General features: G+C 44.6%; 6 protein-coding genes and 1 non-coding gene across 9 annotated transcripts; 2 read left to right on the top strand and 5 right to left on the bottom strand.

Annotated features, from left to right (window-relative positions):
- Positions 1-266: 266 nt before the first annotated feature.
- On the top strand, positions 267-3196 carry psmd5 (proteasome 26S subunit, non-ATPase 5). The gene is made up of 10 exons (XM_088391326.1): positions 267-479; positions 784-928; positions 1002-1115; positions 1189-1317; positions 1505-1614; positions 1706-1848; positions 1926-2117; positions 2207-2316; positions 2398-2538; positions 2656-3196. The coding sequence occupies exons 1-10, from the start codon at positions 307-309 to the stop codon at positions 2911-2913; spliced, it is 1515 nt and encodes a 504-aa protein (XP_088247452.1). The 5' UTR covers positions 267-306; the 3' UTR covers positions 2914-3196.
- A 137-nt stretch (positions 3197-3333) lies between these two features.
- Positions 3334-4420, top strand: timm10b (translocase of inner mitochondrial membrane 10 homolog B (yeast)). Its single transcript, XM_088391330.1, has 3 exons — positions 3334-3555; positions 3701-3796; positions 3958-4420. Exons 1-3 carry the CDS (start codon positions 3529-3531, stop codon positions 4186-4188), a joined length of 354 nt encoding a protein of 117 aa, XP_088247456.1. The 5' UTR covers positions 3334-3528; the 3' UTR covers positions 4189-4420.
- On the bottom strand, positions 4334-6786 carry pdcl (phosducin-like). Its single transcript, XM_088391327.1, has 4 exons — positions 6449-6786; positions 5689-5884; positions 5218-5399; positions 4334-5145 (listed from the first exon to the last, which is right to left on the bottom strand). Exons 2-4 carry the CDS (start codon positions 5861-5863, stop codon positions 4582-4584), a joined length of 921 nt encoding a protein of 306 aa, XP_088247453.1. The 5' UTR covers positions 5864-5884; positions 6449-6786; the 3' UTR covers positions 4334-4581.
- Positions 6787-7530: 744 nt separating this feature from the next.
- On the bottom strand, positions 7531-13358 carry LOC148389607 (prostaglandin G/H synthase 1-like). The gene is made up of 11 exons (XM_088391325.1): positions 13196-13358; positions 13028-13111; positions 10785-10901; positions 10142-10282; positions 9929-10072; positions 9673-9854; positions 9508-9591; positions 9146-9392; positions 8780-9066; positions 8220-8367; positions 7531-8134 (listed from the first exon to the last, which is right to left on the bottom strand). Exons 1-11 carry the CDS (start codon positions 13200-13202, stop codon positions 7797-7799), a joined length of 1779 nt encoding a protein of 592 aa, XP_088247451.1. The 5' UTR covers positions 13203-13358; the 3' UTR covers positions 7531-7796.
- A 726-nt stretch (positions 13359-14084) lies between these two features.
- Positions 14085-15266, bottom strand: rpl37 (ribosomal protein L37). Its single transcript, XM_088391331.1, has 4 exons — positions 15186-15266; positions 14478-14613; positions 14318-14402; positions 14085-14195 (listed from the first exon to the last, which is right to left on the bottom strand). The coding sequence occupies exons 1-4, from the start codon at positions 15186-15188 to the stop codon at positions 14126-14128; spliced, it is 294 nt and encodes a 97-aa protein (XP_088247457.1). The 5' UTR covers positions 15189-15266; the 3' UTR covers positions 14085-14125.
- Positions 14690-14768, bottom strand: LOC148389606 (small nucleolar RNA SNORD72). The gene has a single exon (XR_015861954.1). It is a non-coding gene; the product is annotated as a small nucleolar RNA SNORD72 (small nucleolar RNA).
- Positions 15267-15699: 433 nt separating the features above from the next.
- Positions 15700-24788, bottom strand: LOC148389604 (calmodulin-regulated spectrin-associated protein 1-B-like). 3 transcript variants are annotated; one of them, XM_088391835.1, is made up of 19 exons: positions 24451-24788; positions 23917-24101; positions 22436-22701; positions 22202-22363; positions 22056-22136; positions 21718-21777; positions 21501-21642; positions 21294-21433; positions 21019-21115; positions 20813-20930; positions 20660-20745; positions 20508-20589; positions 18258-20415; positions 18017-18153; positions 17751-17959; positions 17600-17681; positions 17413-17534; positions 17207-17325; positions 15700-17133 (listed from the first exon to the last, which is right to left on the bottom strand). In XM_088391835.1, the coding sequence occupies exons 2-19, from the start codon at positions 24098-24100 to the stop codon at positions 16843-16845; spliced, it is 4536 nt and encodes a 1511-aa protein (XP_088247961.1). In that variant the 5' UTR covers position 24101; positions 24451-24788; the 3' UTR covers positions 15700-16842. The 3 variants fall into 3 exon arrangements, with proteins under 3 accessions (XP_088247961.1, XP_088247962.1, XP_088247963.1); XM_088391836.1 differs by having other exon boundaries at positions 22436-22698; XM_088391837.1 differs by lacking the exon at positions 21718-21777 and having other exon boundaries at positions 22436-22698.
- Positions 24789-25014: the final 226 nt, after the last annotated feature.

Genomic DNA, 25014 nt, shown 5'->3' with positions numbered 1-25014 from the left:
TCTTTCCTTCTTGGAACAAATGAAAACATGGTCACCATGTTGATGAGAGATTTCTTCTAGGAAAAATAAAAATCTTGTAGTTTCAGCAAAAACAAAATCACTTTTGGAGCTAAAAAAATAAAGCGCCGTTTTTCTTGTAATTCCAGTTTTAAAACATTTTAAACCCTTTTAATTTAGCTTGATCCAAAACGCAGATGTAGTGTTACATCAAGTCAGCAGAGGGCGACAAAATCTACTTTGCATGTGTATCGTCTAGAAAACGGTGACGAAGAAGCGCCGATGCTTCACATGTAAACAGAAGGCAGGATGGCCGCCTCGATCGAGAGTTTGCTAGAAGAAATTTCCAATATCGAAGAGCCGATCGAAGAGCTACAATGTCTTAAAACTGCACTTTTATCCATAACCGTGAATGACTTAAGGGACTTTGTTAGCGGGCATCGCTTCGAAGTGATATTCTCTTTGTTAAACTCAAATGATAGGTTTGTATGATCATTTTTTTACCCAGTCATTGTTTTGATCACGCATTTTACTCTATCGGTTTCCTGACATTCATTTATTGTGATTATTCATGAAATATGATTCAAGATTTACGTGCTGTTTTTGATGTTTTTGGTTCTATGATGTCATCGTAAGACAAGAAGATAAGCATGGAAATGTTTTTGTGCAGCTTAAAATAAAATGGGCTTGGTTACTATAGTATGCTACCGCGATTGTAATTTTATGTATCAAACATGGCGAGTTGTCATAAAAAAAAATTACAATTGACAACTTCTGCATTGACAGGGAACAGGTTGAACTATGCGTAGATATCCTCGAACGCATCCTAATGGCCTGCAGCCCCCTGCAGGTGGTCCAAAACTACAAAGCTGAGCTGCAGGCAGGTCTGACGCACCCAAACGACACCGTCAAGATACTAACTTTGACTCAGGTAACCAGATTTGGGTGTTTTTGATTAAATTGTACCTGATCAACTTTAGTCTTCTGGGGTTTTTTTGGGTCAGGTGGGTAGGATGGCGGACCACCCGGATGCCGCGGTGCAAATCCTCAACAGCCAAGATATTATTGTAACTGTGATTCGCTCCATGGCAGCAGACAACATGACGGTGGCCAAGCAGGCAAGCCGACACTTAGCAATTTTCCTCCAATATAATACTTTGATTCTTTCTAACACAAAAAAATCTACCTCAGGCCATCCAGTCCCTGACCAAGCTCGCTCGCACCGAAACCAGCACGAGTAAAATAATTAGCGGCGACTTGTTGGACGTTCTGACGGAGGTGATGACTGTAAGCGACATCATCCGATATCGTGTCTATGAGGTATGTGCGGAAAACGATTTACTTAAATTTTGGTGTTCATAGTTTCAGAATTCCCCACTGAACTGATGAGCTATTTTTAGAATAGGCCCATAGGCTACTAATGTGTCTATTCATTATTGTAATTATGATTATTAATAATAATGGGATAACAATTGTACATTTTAAAGATTTTCTCTTTTGGTCGCAGCTGGTAGTGACTATTGTGTCAGAAGCCCAGTCTTACGAGGGTTACTTTCCCTGTGCCAGGATAATTAATCAGCTCATCGAAGAATTGACAGGAGACGATATTTTGATCAGGTAAAAAGAATGCAAACTGGAAAAAAATGATTATTTATATGTCCTGAAATGTCTTGCGGGTTGCAAAATGAAGGTTGACATTACTTTTCAGGGCGGCGGCCATTGAGATGATAACCTTGATGGTTCAAACTGAGCGTGGGCAAAAGTACTTAATGGGCCAGTTGGTCTTCAACAAGATCGCCAAGATGATGATCGACGCAAACACGGATCCTTTCTCCTCTTTGTATCTCCCCGGTAACAAAATGCTCACCGTGGAATTCTTCATGTTGGCTGTGAAGACCGCATGGATGATTTGTGGACACTCTTTGCAGGTTTTGTGAAGTTTTTTGGCACCCTGTCCTTCGTGCAAGGTCCGCAGCGGGTGTGCGAAGACTACCCGATTTTCCGGGACAAAGTGTTTGAGATGGCCTTGGATGCGGATCCCACGATGATCGGCGTAGCTTTGGATACGTTGGGACTGCTGGGCTCGACTGTGGAAGGGAAGCAAGTACTTCAGAAAACAGGTGGGATTGCCAAAATGTATTACGTTTTAGAGAATTGGAAATACGCACGACCTGCAGCTTGGGCAAAAGTTTTTTTTCTGTGATGTCAGGTGAGAAGTTCAAGTCGGTGATGGTAAGGATGAGCCAGCTGGCGAGTGCCGGTGCTACTGAGCTCCGCGTGCGCTGCTTGGATGCCATTTCGCATCTCCTAACTCTGCAGGTATGTTGGTGTCCTCCAAGGAAGTTTGACATGGGGAGAAAAGTAGACCTTGATGCCACCCACCCCCCCTTTCACCCCCAGCCCGAGCAACAGACTGACGACCTGCTGGCGCTGACCGAGTCCTGGTTCCTCCTTTTGTCCAAACAGCCCATTGACATGATTCGTGACATCAGCACTCAGCCTTTTCCAGAGCTACATTGTGCCGCCTTGCGGGTCTTCACTGTAAGCACCTTCCATCGGCAGCTCCAGCAAATAGGGACTGAGCTGCGTCAATAATTTTAAGAAGATGAAAAAAATTATTACAAACACATTGGTTACCTATAGCCTTTTGTCCAACAGGCCATTGCCGCTCAACCGTGGGGTCAAAGGTTGATGGTGAGGACGCCCGGTTTCATGGAGTTCATCCTGGATCGTTCCACCAGTAAAAGCAAGGAGGCCAAAGATGCCAAGTTTGAACTGGTGGGCTCGCTCTTGGGTTCTTCAAACGTAGCTGAGATACTGGGCAGCCAGAATTACATCTCCCTCAAGACCTACCTGAGGGAAGGACCTTACTATGTGTCGGCAGTGGCCGCAGTCGACACGGAAGGAGCCGAATGATGTCTACCGGCTGAGATGATGTTTACACCTGTTTGGAAGGTTCTAATAAACCCATTTTCTTAGTATGAATAAGTAACACTGCAGGGCACAGTGTTATAAATGCTTCACATTCTACTTTCATTAACATTTATTTAAATCCGTCAATTTGGGATTTTGTTCTCACCAATATCAGAATCATCGTCAACCTGAAAAAATCCACATCTGTCAGGCCTTAAAAGTTTAAACCCTGATGCAAGTTTTGCTAAAATCATCATTGATTTGAATAAAAATGTTCATAAATGCATTTGTTTTCAAAATAAATTTCTCATCTTGTATTACATGAACGTTTGACACTAGTATCTGACAGTTCAAATTGCTGCGCAAAAACGAGACAAAACAGTACTCAATATTGGTCTGTTGGTGGCGGTAGTGAGCTTATCCAGTATGCAGAAGAAGAAAAGCCGGAAGCTAACAACGCCGAACGAAAGTCACGCCATCGTCCTTACCAACTCGCATCGCCTTTCTAGCTTTTTTTTGACGTTTTTACGTTAAAAGACAGCAAATGCATGGTAACCTCACAAAATCAATGAGCTCTTTGTGTTTGACCTGACACCATTACTGCATGGGACTAGCGCGATGGATCAGGAGCAACAACTGAGAAACGTAAGTCATTCTTACAAGATGCATTATCAATCAAATTTAAAAAGAAATCAAATTGGTTCATTTTTAGTTAAATGTTGCAAGCATTGAGACATTAATAAAAATGAGATTTTTCTGCTAGTATTAATAACTAATATTATACTTGCAGCTGCGTGATTTTCTGATGGTGTACAACCGCATGACGGAGATATGCTTCCAACGCTGCTCGAGTAACTTCAACTACAGGAACCTCACCATGGATGAGGCAAGGACTCCTTCTCCATTCACTCACAATACAACACGACTTGACAGGGATCATAAGCATCCATTAATGTGTCTCAAGACATCTTAAACTGTGTCTGGGAGGACCAAAATGTCTTGAAGACATCTTGAGACCTTCTCAGCTAATAATGTGCGATTGTGTAGGAGCGCTGCGTGGACAGCTGCGCGGGGAAGCTGATCCGCTCCAACCACCGCCTGATGGGGACTTACGTGCAGCTGATGCCCCGCATGATGCAGCGGCGGATGGAGGAGATTGAGACCAAGGCAGCTGAGAACGCCAAGGCGGCGGAAGCGGCCGAAACACCTTCTGCCGCCACGACGACACCTCAGGAATTGCAGTCGCCGCAGCCGTTGGTGACACCGACGGACACATGATGAAATGCTCTGCTGACAAGAAACCTCTGGAATGGAGAACAGCTGAACTTTTATCTGGGGATTACTCAGAGACACTTTAAATGGTGACACTGTGCCTATTCCCATTTCAGTTCGAGGTGGATAAAATTTTGAATTTGACTTGGTCTCAATGTTCAAAATGAGGTGTTTCGTTTATTCATCATGGCCCGTGACCGCCATTACACCAATAAATAAAACAATGTCAATAATTTAACTAGAATAACATTGGGAAAGTTATTTAAGGGATTTTTTTCTTAATATTAACTAATAAGTTTTAAGAGAAATTTTAGGAAAAGAAAACATGGGATATGGGGGGAAATGTGTGTATTTACAAAGGAAAAAATAGAGGATGTAGAATATCAGCCAGAAAGCTCTCTAGTCTATGTCGAGGTCAGAATCGTCGTCGCTGAGGTTGCTCTGAACAATGGCGCCGTTGCGGACCGTCTTAGCCACGGCGCTCGCCTTATCGGGCAGCATGCCGTACTCCTGCAGCAGCGCCTCCACGTCCACGGCGAAGAAGTCCTCGCCGAGCTGGTCGGTGATCCGCACAAAGTTGCCGATGAGCTCGCCGCCTTTGTAGACCAGCAGGGCGGGCAGAGCGCCGTCCCGGAAGAGCGGGCTGGTGCCGATGGTGGAGCTGCGCACGCTGCAGAATTTCACCAGCGGGTACTCGCGCGCCAGGCACACCAGGCTGCCGCTCATGGCCTCACAGCCGGGCACGTCGGGCTCGTAGATGTGGATCATGACCGGTGTGTTCTTGTCCTCCTCGTCCAACGCCTCCAAGAAGTCCTCGCCGCCGGCAAGCTCCTGAACGCGCTCAAAGCGCTTGCCGCGGCACAACTGCCGTCGCATCTCCTCTATACGTTGCGCGCGGTAATGCTGCAGGAAGTCCTCGTCGTCCTCTTCCTGCCGGAGCATGTTGTACTCCTGCATGGTCATCTGCGTGCACAAAACAGAGCATTCTGTACCATGACCCCGATATTATGATAACTGACAAATCACGTGACTTACTTTGCCTTTGATTTTGTCCTGCAGCTCCTTCTGCTTCTGTTTGTCGTTTTCCAGGTCCAGGTCGGAGCGACATGTCATGGACAGCTTCTTGATCAGGCGCTCCATTTCATTCTTCTGTTCCTGTTTCTGCTCCACCTCCAGCTGCTTGTACTTCCTCCAGTCATTGATCACACCCTTTGGTCCTGAAGGATCACAAAAAGGGCCAACCTTCAATATCGATTTTCATGCTTAAATAAAACTAACACGTCCATCCATTAAATACAATTATAAATTTATTTGAGCAAAATATTGAGGGGGAATAACTTGCTGGTCTTGCAAAATCTAAGCTGTGATAAAATACTTTTTGTTCTTCGTAGTCACGCCGCTACACTTGTGTGACACCATCTAGTGGTCGGTAATGGAATTACATTCAAAATGGACAAAGGTTACAGAGCTTTACATAGTTACAAAACTACACATAAAAGCAGCTACCTGTGTTGACAGCGCTTCCGTCAGCGCTATAGTCAAGCTCAGGCATGTTGGCCGCACCATCTCGGATGCTTTTGGGTTCCCTCTCATCATCCTCGTTATCGCTGCCTTCATCCTCGCTGCTGCTGTAGTAGTACTGCAGCTTCTCTCCAAGGAGCTTGTCGTCCAGCGTCGTCATGGCAATGGCTTACCCGCTCACCTGTTATATGATTTACAAGAATTAAGGCCATACATGTACATTAAAAAAAAAAAATCACAAACAAGATTAATGTATGCATAACAGAAACCATCTGTCACTTTCTTTGTAGGAACGACAGTTGCCTCAGAAACAATATACATATTTGAACCAAAAGGGAACGACACGCACAATACCTTAATTCAGATTTGCTTGGTGAAGCGTCATAATTAAAAATGACAGTTTAAGAAAGAAATGCTTTGTGTGAAATTAGGTCAACCAGACATTTTAAACTAGTCAGCACGCGAATTTAACAATTGTACCGATTCATTTAAATTTATTCATCAGGACTTTTTTAAACAATTTTCTTATAATAATACTAGATATGAGCAAGTGGTTCTAAGGCCATTGTAATCCAATTATCTCATTATTAAGGACCAGAACGACGTAATGTAAGCTAGGTTAGCTTTAGCCACCAGTTCCCTTTTACGCTTGGTTAGCTTTACCCACGCAAGTAAAACGCATTTCGAGACCCACCTCTTCAAAATAATATAAAATTGAGTGAATGTGCAAGCAACCGGCTCTTACTTGTTTTTTGTCCAATTCGTGCAGATAAGTGTGTCGCTGAGTGTCCGTAATGCTACTCTTGGCTTGATGCTATTGCTAATTCCCGAAAGCATCTCACTGTGACTGGATGTGATGCATTCAATATTTTAACAGAAAATCTGCAATCGCACTGGCACGCAAATGATCTGGAGAAATTAATTCCATATATCCCTAATACAGTACAAAGTGCTAAAGTGACGTATTTTTTCTTACGCGAAATGACGTAACAGATATCTGAAAATGTGCTTCTACGGATAGAAAACAAAAATGTACTGCATGTAATGGTAATATCTGTATGACGAATCCGATTCAATAAAGGGCAAAAGCGGCGTATTTTGTCCTAAATGAAATGACGGAGGAGGTATCTGAAATGTTCCTCTGGACTAGGAACAATTGAATCGTAGATATGTGCGTCATAAAATTGCTGATGGTCTTGCTTAATAAAGCTATTGTGTCAAATTCGAAATAACCTGGTGTACTTAAAGGCAACATGATGACGTCAGGTTTTGTAGCTCACCTTCACATGCAGTTCCAAATTTAACCAATAGAGAGAAACATCATTGCCAGCAACATGGAGAATTCAATTTTTGATTTATTTAAAAGGCTACTCATTTCATTTCTAAAGTTGCGCAAAAAGATGATTTTGAATTTAAGCTGTTATGAAATATTCTGTTGAATATTTTGAACGCAGACCATTCGACAAATCGATAAATATTCAGGTTTAAAATTTTGTTTTTTTAATTTAATTTTGGGATTCTTAGCTTCATAATTTGAGCTCATCATAAATCAATATCATACAATATCAAAAGGAGGGCCACAGCAGACGGGCTAAAACACAATAAAAAACATAGATATGCATTTAATAGAATTCAACGTATCAAAACGATCTGTTCTGTGCGATACTGCTTTTATCAACATTCCACATCCTGTGATTAAGTTCTGTTTTCCACGTCTCACTAAAAGAAACACAAGACTGGCAGCAAATGGAGGGTGGGAAGTGACCGTGCCAACAAAAAGGGGGCCCACAAAAAGGGTAGGAAAATGAAAACGACCCAAACAAAGACTTTAATCGCCTCCAATTTTAATGAATGCAATTTGAACCGCTGCAAGTCTACAACTCGTCTTGCCGGTTTTCTTTTCGAAACTCTATGAGAGCCCTTCAACGCAGACTTATGTTTGCAGACCAGCACTGTGCTGATTTCCTCACTGAAGTTCAAAGTGTGTGGCTGCAAAAAATAACACGCCTGTGTGACGGTGCACTGTGGATCCTGTGTTCAGGACTACCTCACTTGCGTTTTTGGGGAGGGCTATAAAAGCCCCACAAAACATGTCACAGCTCATCCGTCCTGACACTTTGTTCCTCTGGCGGCACTCGGAACGCCACGTAAGGACACGTCCTGGAATTGAGGCACACCAGGTTCTTCAGCGTGGCCGAGTTGACGATGTCGAAGCCCACGCGGCCCCCGAAAGTACTGGGCTTCCAGTACTCGGGGGAGCAGATGGGGTTCCCCAGGAGGCCTTTGAGGGAGAAGGGCGCACCCATCTCTACCATGCTCTCGCCAAATATGGCCCCCGGCCTCGTCCTCTCCAGCAGCATGCCAGGGTAAAATTCAAGAGCGTCAATGTCGCCGTAGAACTCTTCGAGAGTAAGCGCTATCTCCTCGTTATCTGCCAAAAAAGATTGACAATTATTTCCAGTCACGCTTTCAAGTCAAATATGTCTAATCAATGATTTTCAGTTTGTTTTGCTCACCTGCGAACTCTCTAAAGGAAGTGTACGGCTTGAGGTTAAAACGTTTCCTGTACTCGTTGAAGGGCTGCATGCGGAGCTGCCGCGACTCCTTGATGGTCCTCACGGCTATGGGGGTCACCACAGGGTTCATGTTATGGCCCCCGCCTACCTTTGGGCAGAAAATAATAAACAACTGATGAAATGAAGTAACAAGTAGTTGCTAATTTTGTCTACTTTTGACATTCTTCTGTTTATTAAAAAAATAAATAATCACCTTAAATTGCATTTTACAGCCAGTGATTTCAAAGTGCTACAATTTAATTATTCACTGAGGTATGAAATCATTTCTCACTGTGGTTGCACCATCCGACCTGATTTTGGGCAAGAGGCCCACAGTACACCTTGGCAGTGATGCAATCACAGTGAAACTGATCAAACAAAGAGTCAAGTGATACCCAACGACAAACCGTCAGGAATACAAATATGGCAACACAGGAAGACCCAGTGTGATTGCCAAAAACCGTCTGCTGTTTGACGAATTCTTTCCAATTTAATGAACCTATTGTGTGAGCGCTCGTTACCTGGCCGGCCACTTGGCGGGAAAAGGCGTCTACCAACTTGTCTACGCCGTAGTGGATGAGCACGGACGTGTTGAAGAGGAACTGCTGGTAGGCGAGCTCGTCCCCGTTGATATGGAAGCTGTCGGGCATCAAGGGGTGCCAGTGGTAAAGTTGGCTGAATTCTAGGGCGATGCGGTTGCTGTACTGGAACTGGGCGTGGAAGAGCAGGGTGGGGTCGAACTTCAACTGCAGCATGTAGCCGCTGAGGTGCTGCACATATTCTTCTATCACTATCCGGATGGTCTCACCTGGGGAGGGGATGAAGTGCAATTGACAAATGTCCAGTCCCAGTATACCACCACAAAAAAAAATTTAAATCTTCCTCACCGATAATGATGAGCCTCGTGGTCTGGAACAGTTGCTCGTCATCCCAGCTAGGATGCTCCACCTTCAAGATGTCACACACTCGGTTGTGCTCCCTCAACCACAACGTGGCGTACAATCCCAAGCCAGGTAGAAGTCCGAATACTTCCTGGCCGATAGCAAACTGGTCCTCGGGGGCCGTGCCCGGGGGGTAGCTCATCTTGACGGGGGCTTCAGCTACAGAGGGAGGGTACATCTCGCCATCAATCAACTAATGGGGAAAAATCATAGCACAAGATCCTAACACTTAACACGTATTTTCAGAAAAAAAAAAAAAAGCTAACTAGCTAGTAGCAACTAAAATAAACAGTAAAGCTGTACTCCACCTGATACTTCATTTTCCCATCTTTCAAAAGTCGGAGATGAAGTTGCCGCTCCAGGTTATCCCCGTATATGTGCCCCGCATCCACCTGTGGAAAGATTATTATCACTTTTCAAAATAAAAGGTATAAAATAATGAAGATAAAATATACGAGTGTGTATGAACTAACCCCATGCGCAAGAGCCTTTGTGAAACCTAAGCCCATGCGGTTGTAGGTCTTGAAGAACTGGTGGGTGAAGTGTTGCGCAAAGAAGGCAAACATAAGGTTGGAGCCCTGCGGGTCGGGCCTGAATGTCCTTCTCTTCATCAGCTTCTCCACTAGCAGCTCAGGGTCTGGCAGCCCAGCTTTACCTAATGAAAACAAAACCTTTTGAGGCCTCATTCATAACAACAAAAATGGATCTTCCACCATGTGATGCGCTAACCTTTGACACCCAGAGGTGTCGGGCAGTCTTCAGGGACTGGCGGAAGAATCCGAGTGTAGTAGCTCAGGTTGTAGTAGGCTTCCCAGCTGAGGTAACCGTATTTAGAGTTGTATGTTGGAGGGCTGGGAATTAAGTTGGACCTCACTAATCACACAGCAAGATATTAGAAACGAGTCATTTGAAAGAAATTCCTCTTATGGTGGGGCTTGGGACCTGTTAGGACAAGCCGCATCAGAACTTCACGCAGGGAGGTGCTGTTGATGACGTCCCAGAGCCAGCTGAAGTGGGTGAGGATGTAGTGAACCGTGTCCGGCCCGGGCTTCAGGAGGTCACGAACCTGAGTCCAGAACTCCGCTATATAAGAATAGCGTAAGAGAACGTACAGAATTAGGGGCAGAGTGACCAATGCCCCACCAGGTCTTGATGATGTTATGAGATGTTTTTATTTTTTTCATAGTCTAGACTTCAACTGGGCCTATCTTGGATCCTTGCCACCTCGAATTCTGCAGTTCCCAAACAAATTTGCCCCAATTGTCGGTATGTGTGCTCTGCTTAACACAACATGGGGGCTTCTTGTTCACGTTCAGCCGAGCGGCAGAGGTGCTATCAAGTTCCCTGCACATATTTTTGCTTAATTTACTCATTGTAAATGTAAAAAATAATATCTACATAAAACCTTTATGTATCTTGGCACTATTACTGTTGAGGAGGAACATTACCAGGTCTCATATGTTCTCATTTTTAAGCAGTAAAGGAGGCCCCCATGTCCATCTGGGATTGTTCAAATTCCTTTCTCTATCCCAAAGAGGATATGAAGGGATGTCACGGATGGGAGAAGTGGAATGAGACGACTCACGGATGGTGCAGTTCTTCCCATGGTAGCCGGTACGGGTGCAGTCACACTCGTAGCGGTCCTCTGCGTACCATACGCAAACACCCCGGTGCTGACACGGGAAATAGCAGCATGGGTTCACTGGGGAGACAAGCGTCAACAAGAGTCAAGTGTCACCTACTTCGATCCAAGATTTTTTTTTTTAATACAGCTGCTCTTCCGTCCATCTGGTTTCTAATGAAAATCGTCATATAGGCTGGAAAAGTCATTAAACGGCGACTTGAGGGACTGAAAAGTAGGAAAATACTTGCCAAAAAACATGAGGTAATTACATAGAGAATTTAGTTCCTTCCTGGGACGTGTCTCATTTTTTGTGTAGCTATAAGACTGATGTCACGGCAATGAACTTTTTCCCCATCCGTAATCTACACTATCAAAAATCAAATCAGCCATGTATAACTGTAAACAGTCTGGATTTTTAGTGCCAATAAAATGACTTAATAGCTCTGATAATTAAATTACATGAGTTAAAATACTAAACTCAAGGAAGACCTGATGCTCGGAGCCAGATATAAAATACACAGTGTGTAGTATGTTTATCTTTACAGATAAACAAAACCCTTGAGTCAGATTCCCGGAGGGAACAAAAAACAAAAGACGAGTAAGGGATCTGAGTTGCAAAAGTAAAAATGAAAGAATTGCATATTTGGGTGTTTGAGTGAACGTGTGTGGGTTGCTTAGACACGACCCAACAAGTGAAACAAGACGTCAAATTCTGTTGAATTATTCCTAATGACTGTCAAATGTGACATAATTATACAGTGCGGACTCAGTGAGGAAATGCGCAATAGGAGAGTTACCTCCAAACGTGCTTCAGCATGCCCCTCTCGCCCCCCATCCTTGCCAAAGACCTCATTCGCCTGCTATGTGAAATTAGCTAACGCTGTTTAAAAAGCGATCTTACAGATGATTGCATTGTCAGAACCGCTGGGAGAAAAAGAGCAGAGTTGAATGTGGCTGGCAGATGTTGTGCAGGACAAGGCACAAAATGTACCTACTCTTTTAATCTGGTGAAGGAGATAATGGGATGAGACTAATGTTAAACTGTTTTGTTCGAACTGATAATGCCCACCCTCTCGCGTGCGTGTGTTTATAACATGTTTGACCATAAAGTCAAACAGGAAAAGTCTTGGACAGAAGAACAACTCATCCTTCCCAAAAGAGAACTGAAAACATTCGTCATTGATGATGTAATAAACCTAAACTACTCAATAAGACATCAATCATTCCTAAACTTAGAATGAAGTATTTTGTTCACAATTGATGACTCACACATAGAATCAATTAAACCTGAATGGGTCCGCAAAGTCAATATAGTCTTTTCCCATGTTGTTTGAGTTCTCATCCAGACAGAGTTAAGTCTGCATGTCCTCAACCGGCCAAGGCTTACTCAAGTTTCGTGTTTATGTATGTCTGGTGGAAGAGCACGACCACGTCCAAGAAGTGGCAATTTACTCTCTTGACTCCCCCACTTTGAGTCAGTTCTGTGGCCGAAGAGAAAGACTACCGTATTTTCTGCACTATAAGGCGCACCGGATTATTATGGGCACCTTCAGTGAATGGCCCATTTTGAAACTTTGTCCATATATAAGATATATACATTTGGCCCACGGGCCAGACTTTAGACACGCCTTCTGTAGTGGCTCAATATTGGTCCATATATAAGGCGCACCTGATTATAAGGCGGACTGTCAGCTTTTGAGAAAATTTGAGGTTTTTAGGTGCGCCTTATAGTGCGGAAAATACGGTAAACATGTCACACGCATATATGAGACAAACTGTTGAACGTGTGCAGTACTCTACCTGCATGATAAAACATTGCCATAATTAATTTTTATTTATTTTGTGAGTGATTGCACCATTACGTATCAGTGACAAATCATGTGTGTACACGTTGCCTGAGTTACACTGGAAGTGATGCCACTCCCGCTTCGTGCCCATTTATTTGAACAGGAAATTCTTCTATCATTGACATTATTGGATTTTTAAAAAAAATCAATGAAAAGGACAGAGTAGAGAACTAAAATGGAAAATAATTATTAATCATGATTAAGTTGTTGTTGCAGGGGAGAGGACGGGACGGCACTGCCTCCACTGTCCAAACAACCCTAGTTAGTGTTAAATGTTTTTACTACAGCGTTTCTTATTTTTAATATTTAATATTGAACTTTAAAGGTGAGCATTTTGCTGAGTCAACTTTCACGTACCTGTGCCGGACGTCACCTCATCCCCACGGCACGCAGGTTCCCGCAGCAGCAGGAGAAGAGCGCAGAAGGATCCGAGGATAGAGGCTACACACCGGGAAGAAAGACGAGGGAGAGACGGGGTGATATTAGTTGTTAAAAATCACGATTTAAAAGTTTATTTTAACTTACATCTCATCACAGCAGTTCAGCGAGGTGTCATTCCAAGAACGGGGAACACGACTGATTTAAATCCGTCGATGAGCGGCTGGTTCGCTCCGGTGTGCGCGCGAAAGAGCCCGCCGAGGAAAGCTTTTACCTGTGGGCAGTGAGCGGGCGCGCTCCCGGCGCTGGTTGGTTAACGCAGCCCTTGACGTGCGCGACACCGCCCCCTGTCTGCAGCAGTAAATCATGACATGAGAGAACACCTGTACCGCAAGTTTAGAATCAAAATCTCTATTAAAACGAATCAAAATATTCTTAAATGAAAAATAGTACTAATACGTGCTAATCCAAATACTGAGATTCAACTCATGTTTGTACATTTACATAATTCTCTTCCAGCTGCTCAAATAATTTATATCTGCAAACCAGTGTAATAAATTACAACAGATAACAGGGAAAATAGTAGATAAAATTATTTTTTTGGAAAGAAAAATGGTGGGACCTGGGGGAGGGTTGTCAGATTCTGGAATGTTGCAGACCATTGAAACATTACATAACTTGCTCTTGCCAGAAGACCACCCTCAAGTTTTCAAGCTGCCAAAGAGAGAGAGAAAAATCCTCAATTCTGTCTTATGCCATCATGGGAAAAAGCCGATTTGGATTTTGTGCAAATATTTAGACTTTTTGTTGTTATGGCTTTCCAGAAGCGAGGGAACATGGACGGACTCACACTTGATTTGTAATGTTATTTCCAGTTGACCTTACTACAGAAGGCCTCACACAGTTGTCTTCTCTAAATATTTGTTTGCTCTGATTTGAAAAGAGAGAACATGTGGTTTTGCTGTAGAAGTATAAACTCCTTTAATGATAAACAAAAAAAAGAAAATCCATCCGGATCGACAAGACGAGAATGAGCTTTGTGTGTTGGTCACATTTATTTAAACAAAAATGTGTCTCTTAAGAGGAGCTGGAGGCGGCCACCGCAGCACGTCTGGGTTTGGGGGTGGTACCTTCCCGGAAACCATTCCTGGAAAATTTCAAGAGGGAAAAACATGGCACACATTAAACAGATGACTTTCCAAATGCACTTGAATAAATAATTAGATTAGCTAGTTCCATAATATATTTAAGATCATTATCTCATCTTACCTGAACCGACGGTACACAACCTTGAGGTGCCTCAGACGACCGGTGCCAGTGGTGTTCCTTCTCTTGGCCTTTGCACTCCAGTTGTCTAAAAAAATAAATATATTTTAAATGACAGTTTGATCGGTCATTCATTTCCACAAGCCAAACAATATCAACTTACACTTTCTCTTGCGCTTCTCGGGGTAGCCACACTTTCCGCAGGAAGACTTCTGCAGGTGGTAAGCTTTGGAGCCGCAGCGACGGCACAGGGTGTGCGTCTTGTTCCTGCGCTTACCGAAAGAGGATGTTCCCTTCGTCTGGAAAATGAAAATTTGAAAATAAAATGGATTAATTCCCTTCCACAAGCATCTTACTATCATTACAGGTTTGAAGGTCTTGTCTCAGTGAGTAAAAATGCTTGAATCACGTAGTATTCATTGGTTCAGACATTTCAAAGCATCATAGACAAGACAAAAATTAAATGCACCATGAAACTACTTTTATACAAATGTATCATATTTACACATGGTACGAGTCAACTCAATGAGCCCTTCGTGATGTGGGTAGCTGAAGTATTAAAGAGGCTTTTCATCTAATAAAATTCACAAACACAATAGCGGCGCACTAAAATTCACATTGTCAAGAATGCAAAATGGATTTTATTCATTTTTAAGCGGTTAGTGTGACCGGAATGTCAATGCTAACAAGCCGGCTAGCTCCTTCCAAACTAAAACCCTAAACTGTCAAATATACATCTTGATAAAAAGAAATAGGGTATTTTAAAAGTAGCTAAGCGTCGATGACAACTAAACAGTTGTGATTGGTAAAGGACAGACATCAGGTTTTCAAGATGTCTCTAGATTTTCGCTGAACATCATTGCCATCTTACCATTGTCGCACAGTGACCGAGGGATAAGAGACCGGAAGGAGGGCCGGCGCGCTCTCAAATTACTTCCGTGCTTGTTTCTGTGTCACATCGAAAAGGGTCCCTTGTTCAAATTGCGTATTTTTGCAAATAATCTGCTTCACAAACAAAGACAAATGATGTATATTGCCATTCCCACGTGAAGTTTACACATTGCATATTTAACCAATTTATATAAAATTCCTTTAAAAAAAATCTGTTAGTTTAATGCTAAAACACAACGTAAACGCCATAAACATGGTAACAAATTAGCAGGGGTGTTGAGGAAGTTTATAACTTTTTAATAAACACAAGGGTGCAGCGCCAGCTATACAATATAATACTCAAAACCAAATATATTTTTCAAGCTGTTATTTGTGTATTTCACTGCCCTCTAGTGGCCATTGCCTTATCATGCACACACATGGGGTACATTTTCATTTTTGGAGTTTAATGCAAGTAATTTATGCAAGAGTAGAAGTCACATTTGACAAAGAAGCAACATATTAAACTGTAATTTATTTCAGATTTTTAAAATAAATTATAGGACACAATGTAATGGGACTGTAACAGAATAAACCTCACAACAGTGCCTGTTTTTTTTTTTTTAAATGTCTTTAACCAGTACAAAATATCCCACTAAAAATATACAAAATGCAGCAAAAAAAATATCAAGTATTGTGCGGTCTTGTTCGCCATTAAGTTCCAATGAAAGGGAACGGGCAGGGAACTTGTTGAGCGTTTGAAGCTACATTTAAATACTGTTTGCTCTCCGGCGAGAGATCACAAAAAAGCTTGTGAGCCAGTCAAGAATTTCCCTCCTAAATTTAATATAAAAGAAATCACAGCAAAACAAATAATACATAGAACAGACATTTGTTGCCATTGTTTTTCATTCACATTCACACATTTTTGCAATTTGGTAGTTTTCCCCGCTTAAAACAAACAAATTCAAATATTTCGAGGTGGGTTTAACCATCCCGCCTATTAAAAACGTAATCAAAGCACTCTCAAAGTCTGGAAGGAACAAACCAGGAACCTCTAAACTTCCCAATACAAACAAAACCTTTTCTCATCACCAGGAGAGAACGTCACGTCTCAAAAAGGTCCAACTTTGTCACACCGTAACAATCAGTCCTTCAGCTATGTGCCGAAAAGAATGCGGAACGTTCCTAAAACAAAGTGTGACAAGAATAAAATGATAAAATAGTGCATTTAGTTGGCTTTGAGTGTTTTGCATTCTCAGGCATAGTGCTTCCCAACCACTTTGCCGGATGACCAGGTTTTAATTATTCATTGACTACAAATACTGCAGCGCCATAAAGTGAGAGGCAGAAGAATTCAAAGTCAAAATGTCAAAAAAGTTCCCATATTTTTTTGTTTGTCCTTCAATTTTTGCAAGTTTAGTTTGTTTATGTTGCTGTGAGCTTTTTTTCGAGTAAAATGAGCGCTTTGGCGTAATAGAGACTGGGGAAACACTGCACAAACGTCGCCAGCGTTGAAAGGACAGACTTACCGACTGCAAAGCTTTTTGCAACTTTCGAGATTTTTCATTTAATATCAATTTTTAAACGTTTAGTTTGAACACGACTATTTGGGTCCGGCCCAACGGTCGTAAACAGAAGTACCGAGCCTCCGCGTGTCACTTCCTGCGTGCGCTGCCGGGCCTCTTAGCTTGCCACAAGTGATTGTGGATGGTCAGCGCGTCCACGCTGACCGACACCGACTTGGCCGGGATGATGTTGAACTGCTTGCGGTCCGAGCTGTACTTGTAGAGGCGGTCGATCATCTTGTGGCTGATGGCGCGCGGCCCTGTGCCGGTGAATTTGACGATTTCCTCCGTCTCCGGCGAGTACGAGTACACGGCGCGGAACTGGCAGCCGCCGTCGCGGAAGAGGATGATCAGGTGATTGGACTCGCACTTTTCGAGCTCCTATAAAATCCAAGAGCGAAGACATCAGGCTGCGAGTCGAGCGATCGATCACCGACAGTTTCATCACACCCACCTCCAGAAGGACGTTCTTCTGGGTCTCGTTCACCTTCCCAGCTAGGCAGCAGTGTGCGATGGCGTTGATGATGATGGGCTTGTTGGACTTGGAGCTGGGCTCTTTAAAAAGCTTGGGCCCTTGGACCGATGAAGAGGAAGCAAAAGTTAAAGGGGCGATATTATAGGCTAGCTAGCTAGCTAGACGAGGATTGCTGAGCTCCTCACCGTTGTACTCGAATGACGTGATGGAGGACGCGACGGAGCCGCTCTCCCAGTCGCGCTCCATGTTCCTGCTGGAGGCTCTGCTAAGCACAGCGAAGGAATCCATGGAGCAGACCGACTCAGCCCTGCAAGAGAAACTTGGGTTTACACTCCAGGTCTCCCCCCTAGTGGGCAAAATAAGTCATCTGACCTCTGCGACTCCATCTCTCCAGAGATGACGCTGTCCCCCTCGGTGGCCAAAGACAGTGTGGATCCTTGAAAGCTCAAATCGGCTAAAAAAAATAGTTGGGAGTTATTTTTAAACATTTTCATCAATGTGGGTCATCAAAGATGTTACATACGTGTGGTGGATCCTTTACAGGGACTGCTCAGCTCTCCGCGGTGGAGTGATTTGGGTCTATTCCTGCTGGACTTGAACCTGGGCCTCGGTTTAACCTGACCCTGTTCTTCCAACAAGGCCTGCTGCTTCCGGCGCAGGTACTCCTGCTTTATCAGCTCTCGTCTGGCCTTCTCCTCCTCTTTCCGAACCCGGTCCTCCTCGGCTTTACGCCTGCAAGACGTCGTAGGTGAACGTTTTGGGTACTGGACTCGGAACACCGAAGCGTACCTGGCCTCGTCACGCTTGAGCTCGCTGTCCGCTTCCTGCTGCTGCTTGCGTAGCCTGGCCTCCTCGGCTTTGCGCTGCTGTTTGAGCATGAAGGCGGCGCGACGTTTAGCCATCTCATCCTCGGCCTTCTCTTCATCCTGGAGAAGAAGTAGAGAATTGTGAGATTATCACGAAATGTGCCTGAGCTTAAAAGAATGTCGGGAAACACTGAATTAGACCACCAAGACGTCTCGAGCGTCACCTTAAAAAAGAAGCCGAGCATGTTCTTCTGTTCCTCGCCTGTGATGTTGGCGCTCGCACCTTCCTCGGAGTCTTTCAGGTCAACCTCGATGAGTAGACCTTTTCCCTTGGTGCTCTCGTCTCCACCCGCTGATTCTGTCCCTGAGATGTCGATTTTATCATCTTCTGTGCAGCGCGACGAAGCGATGGAGGTGTCTGAGGTCGTTGTGTCTTCTGACTGAACTTTGACAGGAGATACTCCAGGTTCCTCCCTGGCACCACTTTGCTCGTTTTGGATTCTGAAGGTAGTGCGTCTTCTGAAGTTTCTATCCAGCCTGGAACTTTCAGCATCCTGGCTTCCTGTAGCATTTTTTTCCTTGGGGGAGGTTTCACCTGCAGCGTCAGGCACCGTGTCATTCTTGTGCTTCGACTCGGAGGTTTTGCTTCGCTGGCTGGAGCTCAGCTTGGGAGGACGGCGGGTGGGGGTGCTGTCGGTGAAGTCGACAAAGTGGACGGCGAAAGATCTGGGGTCCGAGGTGGGGGATTGTGTTGGGCTTAGAGTTGGTTTCAGTTCTGGCTCTTTCGATTCCATAGATGAAGCTTCATTCTTCTTCATCAGCAAGTCTTGCTGTAACGACAGCTGTGTCATCTGCTGCTGGATAGTGCTGATGGCTTCGTTGAGGAGGTCGATGGAGCGGGAGCGCTCACTCACGTCCGACCCTGAGGCGCGATCCTGAGCCGAGGTGTTCAACCGGTTATCTCCATTTAGTCTTCCTTCCGCTTGTGACTGCACCTTCAAAACATCAAGACAGGAGTCATCCTTGCAGAATTGACTCTTTGATTTCTGGGCAGCGGACAGATCGGCGGAAGGCGAATGTCTGAGAGGAAGAGGGAGCGTGTCGCTCCTCCCTTCTCCCTTCTTCACGACGTTCAAGAAGGCAGCTTTGCCGAGTTTCAGCCGTTGCCGCGCCGACAAGGTCTCCATCTTCTTCTTCTGGTACTCGATGGCGCGCCTTTGCTCTTCCAGCTGCATGTGGAGCTGCAGCAACTCTGAAGGCACAACTGGAGAAAGCGCCATCTTCTTCACAGCCGACGTGGGGCTTCCTTCGGTTTTGAGTTGCCACGGAGGGCAAGGGTTAATCTCGGAGTGATCGGGCGTCGTCACCTGCGAACTGCTCGTGCTGGAGAATCCGTCACGGAGGCTGAGCTTAAGCAGCTTTCTTTCGGCAAAGCTGGTCATCCTGACACCGCCCGAAGCGCTGCAGCTGCTCGCGCAGGACGCCGTACTGAGGCAAGGACTAGAACGTCCACTCCAGTCTTCCTTGTCGTCTCGCTCGCTCACCTTCAGATCTTCTCTCAGCTTAAAAGACTCCACCTCGGAGAATTCTCGCAATAAACAAATCCCTTTCACGTCGCTCGGCTCGAGCAGGTCCACGTCCTCATCGTCGTCGTCGTCAAAATCCGCAATGTCCGAGTCGGAGTCTTGACCAGCTTCAGCGTCAGAAGAAAGATGACTGTGACAGTCAGACTCCCCAGACAAGTGAAGGAAGAAACCTTGCGGTTGTGTCTTCTCAGTAATAGAAGAACCTTCCCGGGCGTGGATGGATTTAACCGCAGGTATGGGCTTAAATATCAATTGACCACATTCAGACAATGGTGACCTCCGGTGTGGTTTGTGTGGAACATCTGTCTTCACGCCAAATAGCCCTGACCTGCAGTGACTCTCCCCGCTCTCCTCCTCCTTGTTCAGGCTGATGCTCTTCTCTTTCGCTGGCTTTGGGATGGTGGGCATCAGAGGCTCAAGGTAGTAGCTGTCCACCTGCAAGTCTGGAGTTAAGACATCCACGTTGGAAAGCCTTCTGGGTGTGTGCGGGACTTCCAATTCATCCATCTCCATGTCGCCTTTACGCTGACGTCGGGGGAAAGCAGCGGGGTGGATTACAGCCACCAGTTCTTCCTCTTCTAAGATCTCCTCCTCATCTTCAATGCGAACGTGGCTGAGGAGTCTTTGCCCGCTCAGTCTGTGTTGATGCAGCGGGCGACCCGGACCCACGAGCATGTGGCTGGGTGTCATAATTCCGGAACTGTCTTTGCTGAGTGAGCGAACCGGACTGAAATTGACTGCCTCGTCTGGCTGATTGGGGAAATGCAAGGCGTAAGGTGGCGGCTGAGATAAAGGCCTAGAATATAAAATAAGCACATAAGCACACACACCGAATCATGCAGATGTACCTAATGAAGTGTCTGCTAAGACAAAAATGGGATTGCTCACCTCTGCCTCCTCTCTGGCCAGACCTGTGACAAACCTTGAGGCTTCTCATCTTTACGTGCCAGAGAGCTACACGGATTCCTCACTGGGGCATCAAGACATGAATCTTAGGTTGACATAAAATCTAAAATCTGCAGGACACTATCAGGCATTACCTGCAACATCTCCCTCAACTCCCCTCTGTCGTCTCTGTCTTGGAGGCACTGAAGAGTGAAGAGAGCTGGAAGTGCTTGGTACAATGCTGTCAGAGAAAATTTTTAATTCAATTGTATCAAATCGATATTAAAGCAGTCAGCTTGGAAACATACCCGAAGTCCGGGCTGGAAGGCAACATTGCAGCGGCGTTTGATGTGGTGAGGAAAGAACGCTTGGTAGCATCCATGGCCGTGTAGGATCGAGAGGTCTTAGGCTGCAGAAGCATTCGTGCTGTAAAAATATAGCATTAAACCTTAATTTGAGAAGAAACACGACACTCGCCAGTCCTCAAAATATCCTTATAGAGATCAGGTTTTACCATCTGTGATTTCCTTAAGGTCCCTGGGGTGAACAAAATCGGGTTTCACAATCTCAAACCACCAGAAGAGCTCGGCGATGAACACCATCACATTGCTCTGTGTGAGGAGGCAAAGAAGAGTTTGTGGTGCTACCTAAAAATTCATCTTTATATATCCATCCATCTTCTAAATGGGAAACTGGCAGCTATCCCAATACTTTTTTTTTTTTTTTTACACGTTTATTGAACTGGAAAGGTTTTCAGGTCATGTGGGAACTAATTTTTTTGTGACTCACCCTTAGCATTGGATGACAATACAGCACGTCCTCTGGCTTCAGGTAGAAGCACTTGTTCAAGTATTCATTGGAAAACTCCTTCAGCAGATGGATGTTGTACATGCTGTCGGCAATGGAGGCCACATCTTTCAGGCAGATATCTGAATTTAGGGCACACAAATTGACACCCATGAAGAATCTGCGATGGGCTAACAGCTTCAACCATACCTTCAAGTCTAATGAGTTCAGGGCAATAGAAGTGGATTAGGGCCAGAAGAGCAGCGCCGTCGCAAACATCTCTGCACAGGTCATCCACCACGGAGAAGTGCTGCAGTGTTCGACCAGACAGGTGATCCCTGCGATAGCGTACCTGAAGAACCACGATACTTTGACATTTTATTCCAGTCTATCTTTCTATCTATCAGGGGAATGGTGGGTACGTTACCACGCGGGAGAACTCCACAGGCTCCAACATACAATGGGTAAGAGCATGCAATATGTCGGGCTGGTGAGGAAAGCAAAATGAATTAGGTGAGCATGCAACGGGCGGGGTGGGAATGTTCGGCAAGGGATTCACTAAAACACGTTCATGGATGAATGCAATGGAAAAAGCACACGAGATGGACTCGTATTATCCTTTGTTGCCATGGAGATGGAAAAAAAGGCTGTTCATACTGTAGGCCAATTGTTTTTTGTTGGTCATATCTGACTATGAGATATTTTTTAGGCCAATTGATAGAATAATTGATTCATATAATTTCACACAGGGATGGAAAAACTTACCTTCTGATGGTTTGGTGAGTCCAGCAGGTGCTGCTTCATCTTCATCTCTTTTTCGACAATAGCGCTCATTTTTGTGTTCACCTTTAGATGATAAAAAAATGAATTATCCTTAATTATAACCACTGAGCTTGTTTTCTCCTTTTCACCTTGTTGATCCAAAGAACCATGGCATCTTCCAGGTCCATGGGACGCTCCTTGGAGGCACTGAAATTGGAGAAGCGCTTGACACTGGATACCACCTTCTCCACACTGATCATCTCCATCGTGTGGGCCATCATGAGGGCATCGATCAGGTGCATGTGGCAACTCTACACGGGTAAGAAGATGATACATTAAAGGAGAAAACACCACAATCATTCCAAAAATAAACCCCAACACACCATCTTGACAGGGCTCGAGTTGAGATCCAAAGTGGAGACGTGCACATCGTCCGAGTCCCGCACTTGGATGCCCCTGGCCGAGAGGGCCTGGAGGACGGACTGATGGCTTCGAAGCGAGACGGCTTGCTCTGCACGCAGGATGAGTCCGCACACCCGGCAGTAGATCTCTCCGGATAGCAGCATTTGAATGACAAGGGGCTTGATGTGCTCCTGCTCATACTGGTCGGTGTAGAAGGGGTCCTTCAGGTCCTCTGGGATGTGGTCTGCTGGTAAGAATCATGAAGTCATTATACATTTAAAATTTTGGGAATTTAAAAAAACATGGGAACAGTTTCTTGGATCTGTTTTTTTATGCTAATACCTTGAACAGGCTGAGGTGAGACGAGGAAAACAAGTAGCAACCACGCAGTCTTTGAACCAATAAGCTAACAAGACTTAGCGGTGATTACGACGCTGGTGTTGTCTGGTTGTCCGTGCTCGTGGACAGCTATTTTAGTACACCTTGAAGACGCTAATCACTTTGGTGGTAGACACGTGAACAGGCAATTTGTAGTGCCATAATATGAAATAGGATTGAATCGACCTTAAAAAAAAAAAACAGCTGTAAAAGGGTGATGGTAAATATATTTACAGCCATCGGGTGATGAAAGAAGGGAAAAAAAAAAGGAAGTGGCGCCGCTGTGCTGCCGACTCAGTTGACGTCAGGACGAACGAATCAGATTAAAGGATGCTCTGCAGGGGTTGATGTTTATTATGGTGCTGATCTGTGCCTTGGCACACACAATTTAGTGATAGTGACACTTTACAATACTTCGAAGCAGCATGTTAAATAATACATAACCTGTTGTAAGACAGGAGATGGATTATGCAACGTCAGGCAACCCAGGAAACACTAGTGCAGTCAGTATGATTTTTTTTTTTTTTAATGTCTGAGCTCACACTCCCCGCCACCGAGGGTTGTCACATAGAGTGACACAAAAACCTACTTTAAAGGGAAGGGGTAGCGTACACGGCCTGGCGATGTGGAGCCGTTTTAGTGCAAGTGGTGCTGACACGGTCAGTGACCTGTGTATAAAAGACTTTGGCACATCGTGAGAGACGAACATGAATGTCGGCCCACAACATGAACGCCGTACTGTGGCTTTGTGAGATTAAAGTCACTTTCTTTCAAAGTATTTACCCTTAACCCCACCTGATGTCACTGCTAAATAAATCAGCTTAGACCTGCAATGCTGTTTTTAATGTTTTCACCAGATACCAACATAAAGTCCCTGTAAATAAAAAATAACTCTTCTAAATTTGACACACTACAGAGAACCTGTAGCTTGCCAGGGTAGAGACAGCCTTGCATCTCCTCAAAGGTGCATTTGATTCCATTATCTCATCGACCATGTCTTATGGTCCAGTAAATTGCAAAATAATTGCCATGCCCTTGTGAGCAAAAAAAGCCAGAGCAGCAAAAGCACAAGAGGACGTCTTACCAATGCCATAAGCTTTGGCAAGCAGCCATCGGAGATTTGCTTCTATTTTGGCCCTGGCAGAGTCGTACAGGTCCTGCGGTACCACCAGAACTTCCACGCCTCCTCCTACACCTACTACTTCAGCATCTTCTGCTGCTCTCCTCCTGGTGCTGCCTCCCTGCCTGGCACTCACCTCCACATCCATGCTGAAACAATGACACATATAGTAAAACATTGTGTTTTGTTATCGAGTAATTGATATGTCAATCAAATATTTATTTCATTTTATTACAGAATATACATAACGGATCATTACTATCCACTGTATGCAGGTGAGGGTATGACGTCATCAAAATATCGTAATTAGCAAAGACAACAACCATTCATAAGAAAACTGCCACCATTAAAATGATATGTATTGTGGGTTTATTAGCTTCCCTTCAAATAAAGCGCAGTTAGCATATGGCTGTCATTAGCCGTCCGTGACAGGTTGACCGGTGAAAGGCGACGAATGACCGACATTTCAAGCCGCTCCCAAAACAAGAAGACGCTCACCTTTATGGGCACATTGGCTCCGTCGCCGCCCTTGTATCCGTCTTGGGTTGTTACAGAAGCATACTGGCTGGCTGAGGCAAGTGGCGAGATGACGGAGGAGACCAAAGACACCTCCGAGCACTCCTCCCCGCCCCGCGCAACGCAAATCTCTTCGGCCTCTCAGGATAACGTCGGTTAATCCCAAGGTAATAAATGAAAGCAAATCCGTTTGGCAAAACACGCAAGGTCGGCATTCGAGGGAAACGCACCAGTAATGCCCAAACACCGCTAATTTAAATTCGTTGCCATCGCCGCTGCCAGTGCTGCTGAGGGTGAGGGGAGGGAGGGGGGAGTACATAGGAGCTTGTCTCTATGGGGACGGGAGTCCTCCAGCCAATACGGATGCGGTACCATTGTTAGCCGGTTGGTGATGGTTCTAATTATTGAAAATGTAATTACGACCATTTAGAAAGAAATTATTGATCAGAATCACAATAATAATCAGCTTTATATATCTTATATCTTCAATGTTAATTCCATATGGTCATACTTATTTTGAAATGAAATTATTTGCGTGCAGTGTGT

This window comes from Syngnathus floridae, chromosome 12, assembly GCF_059516105.1.
Source record: "Syngnathus floridae isolate MCC-2025c chromosome 12, RoL_Sflo_1.0, whole genome shotgun sequence".
Taxonomy (NCBI): Eukaryota; Metazoa; Chordata; class Actinopteri; order Syngnathiformes; family Syngnathidae; genus Syngnathus; species Syngnathus floridae.
The sequence above is the reverse complement of the archived record's forward strand: the minus strand, read 5'-3'. Positions and strand labels throughout refer to the sequence as shown.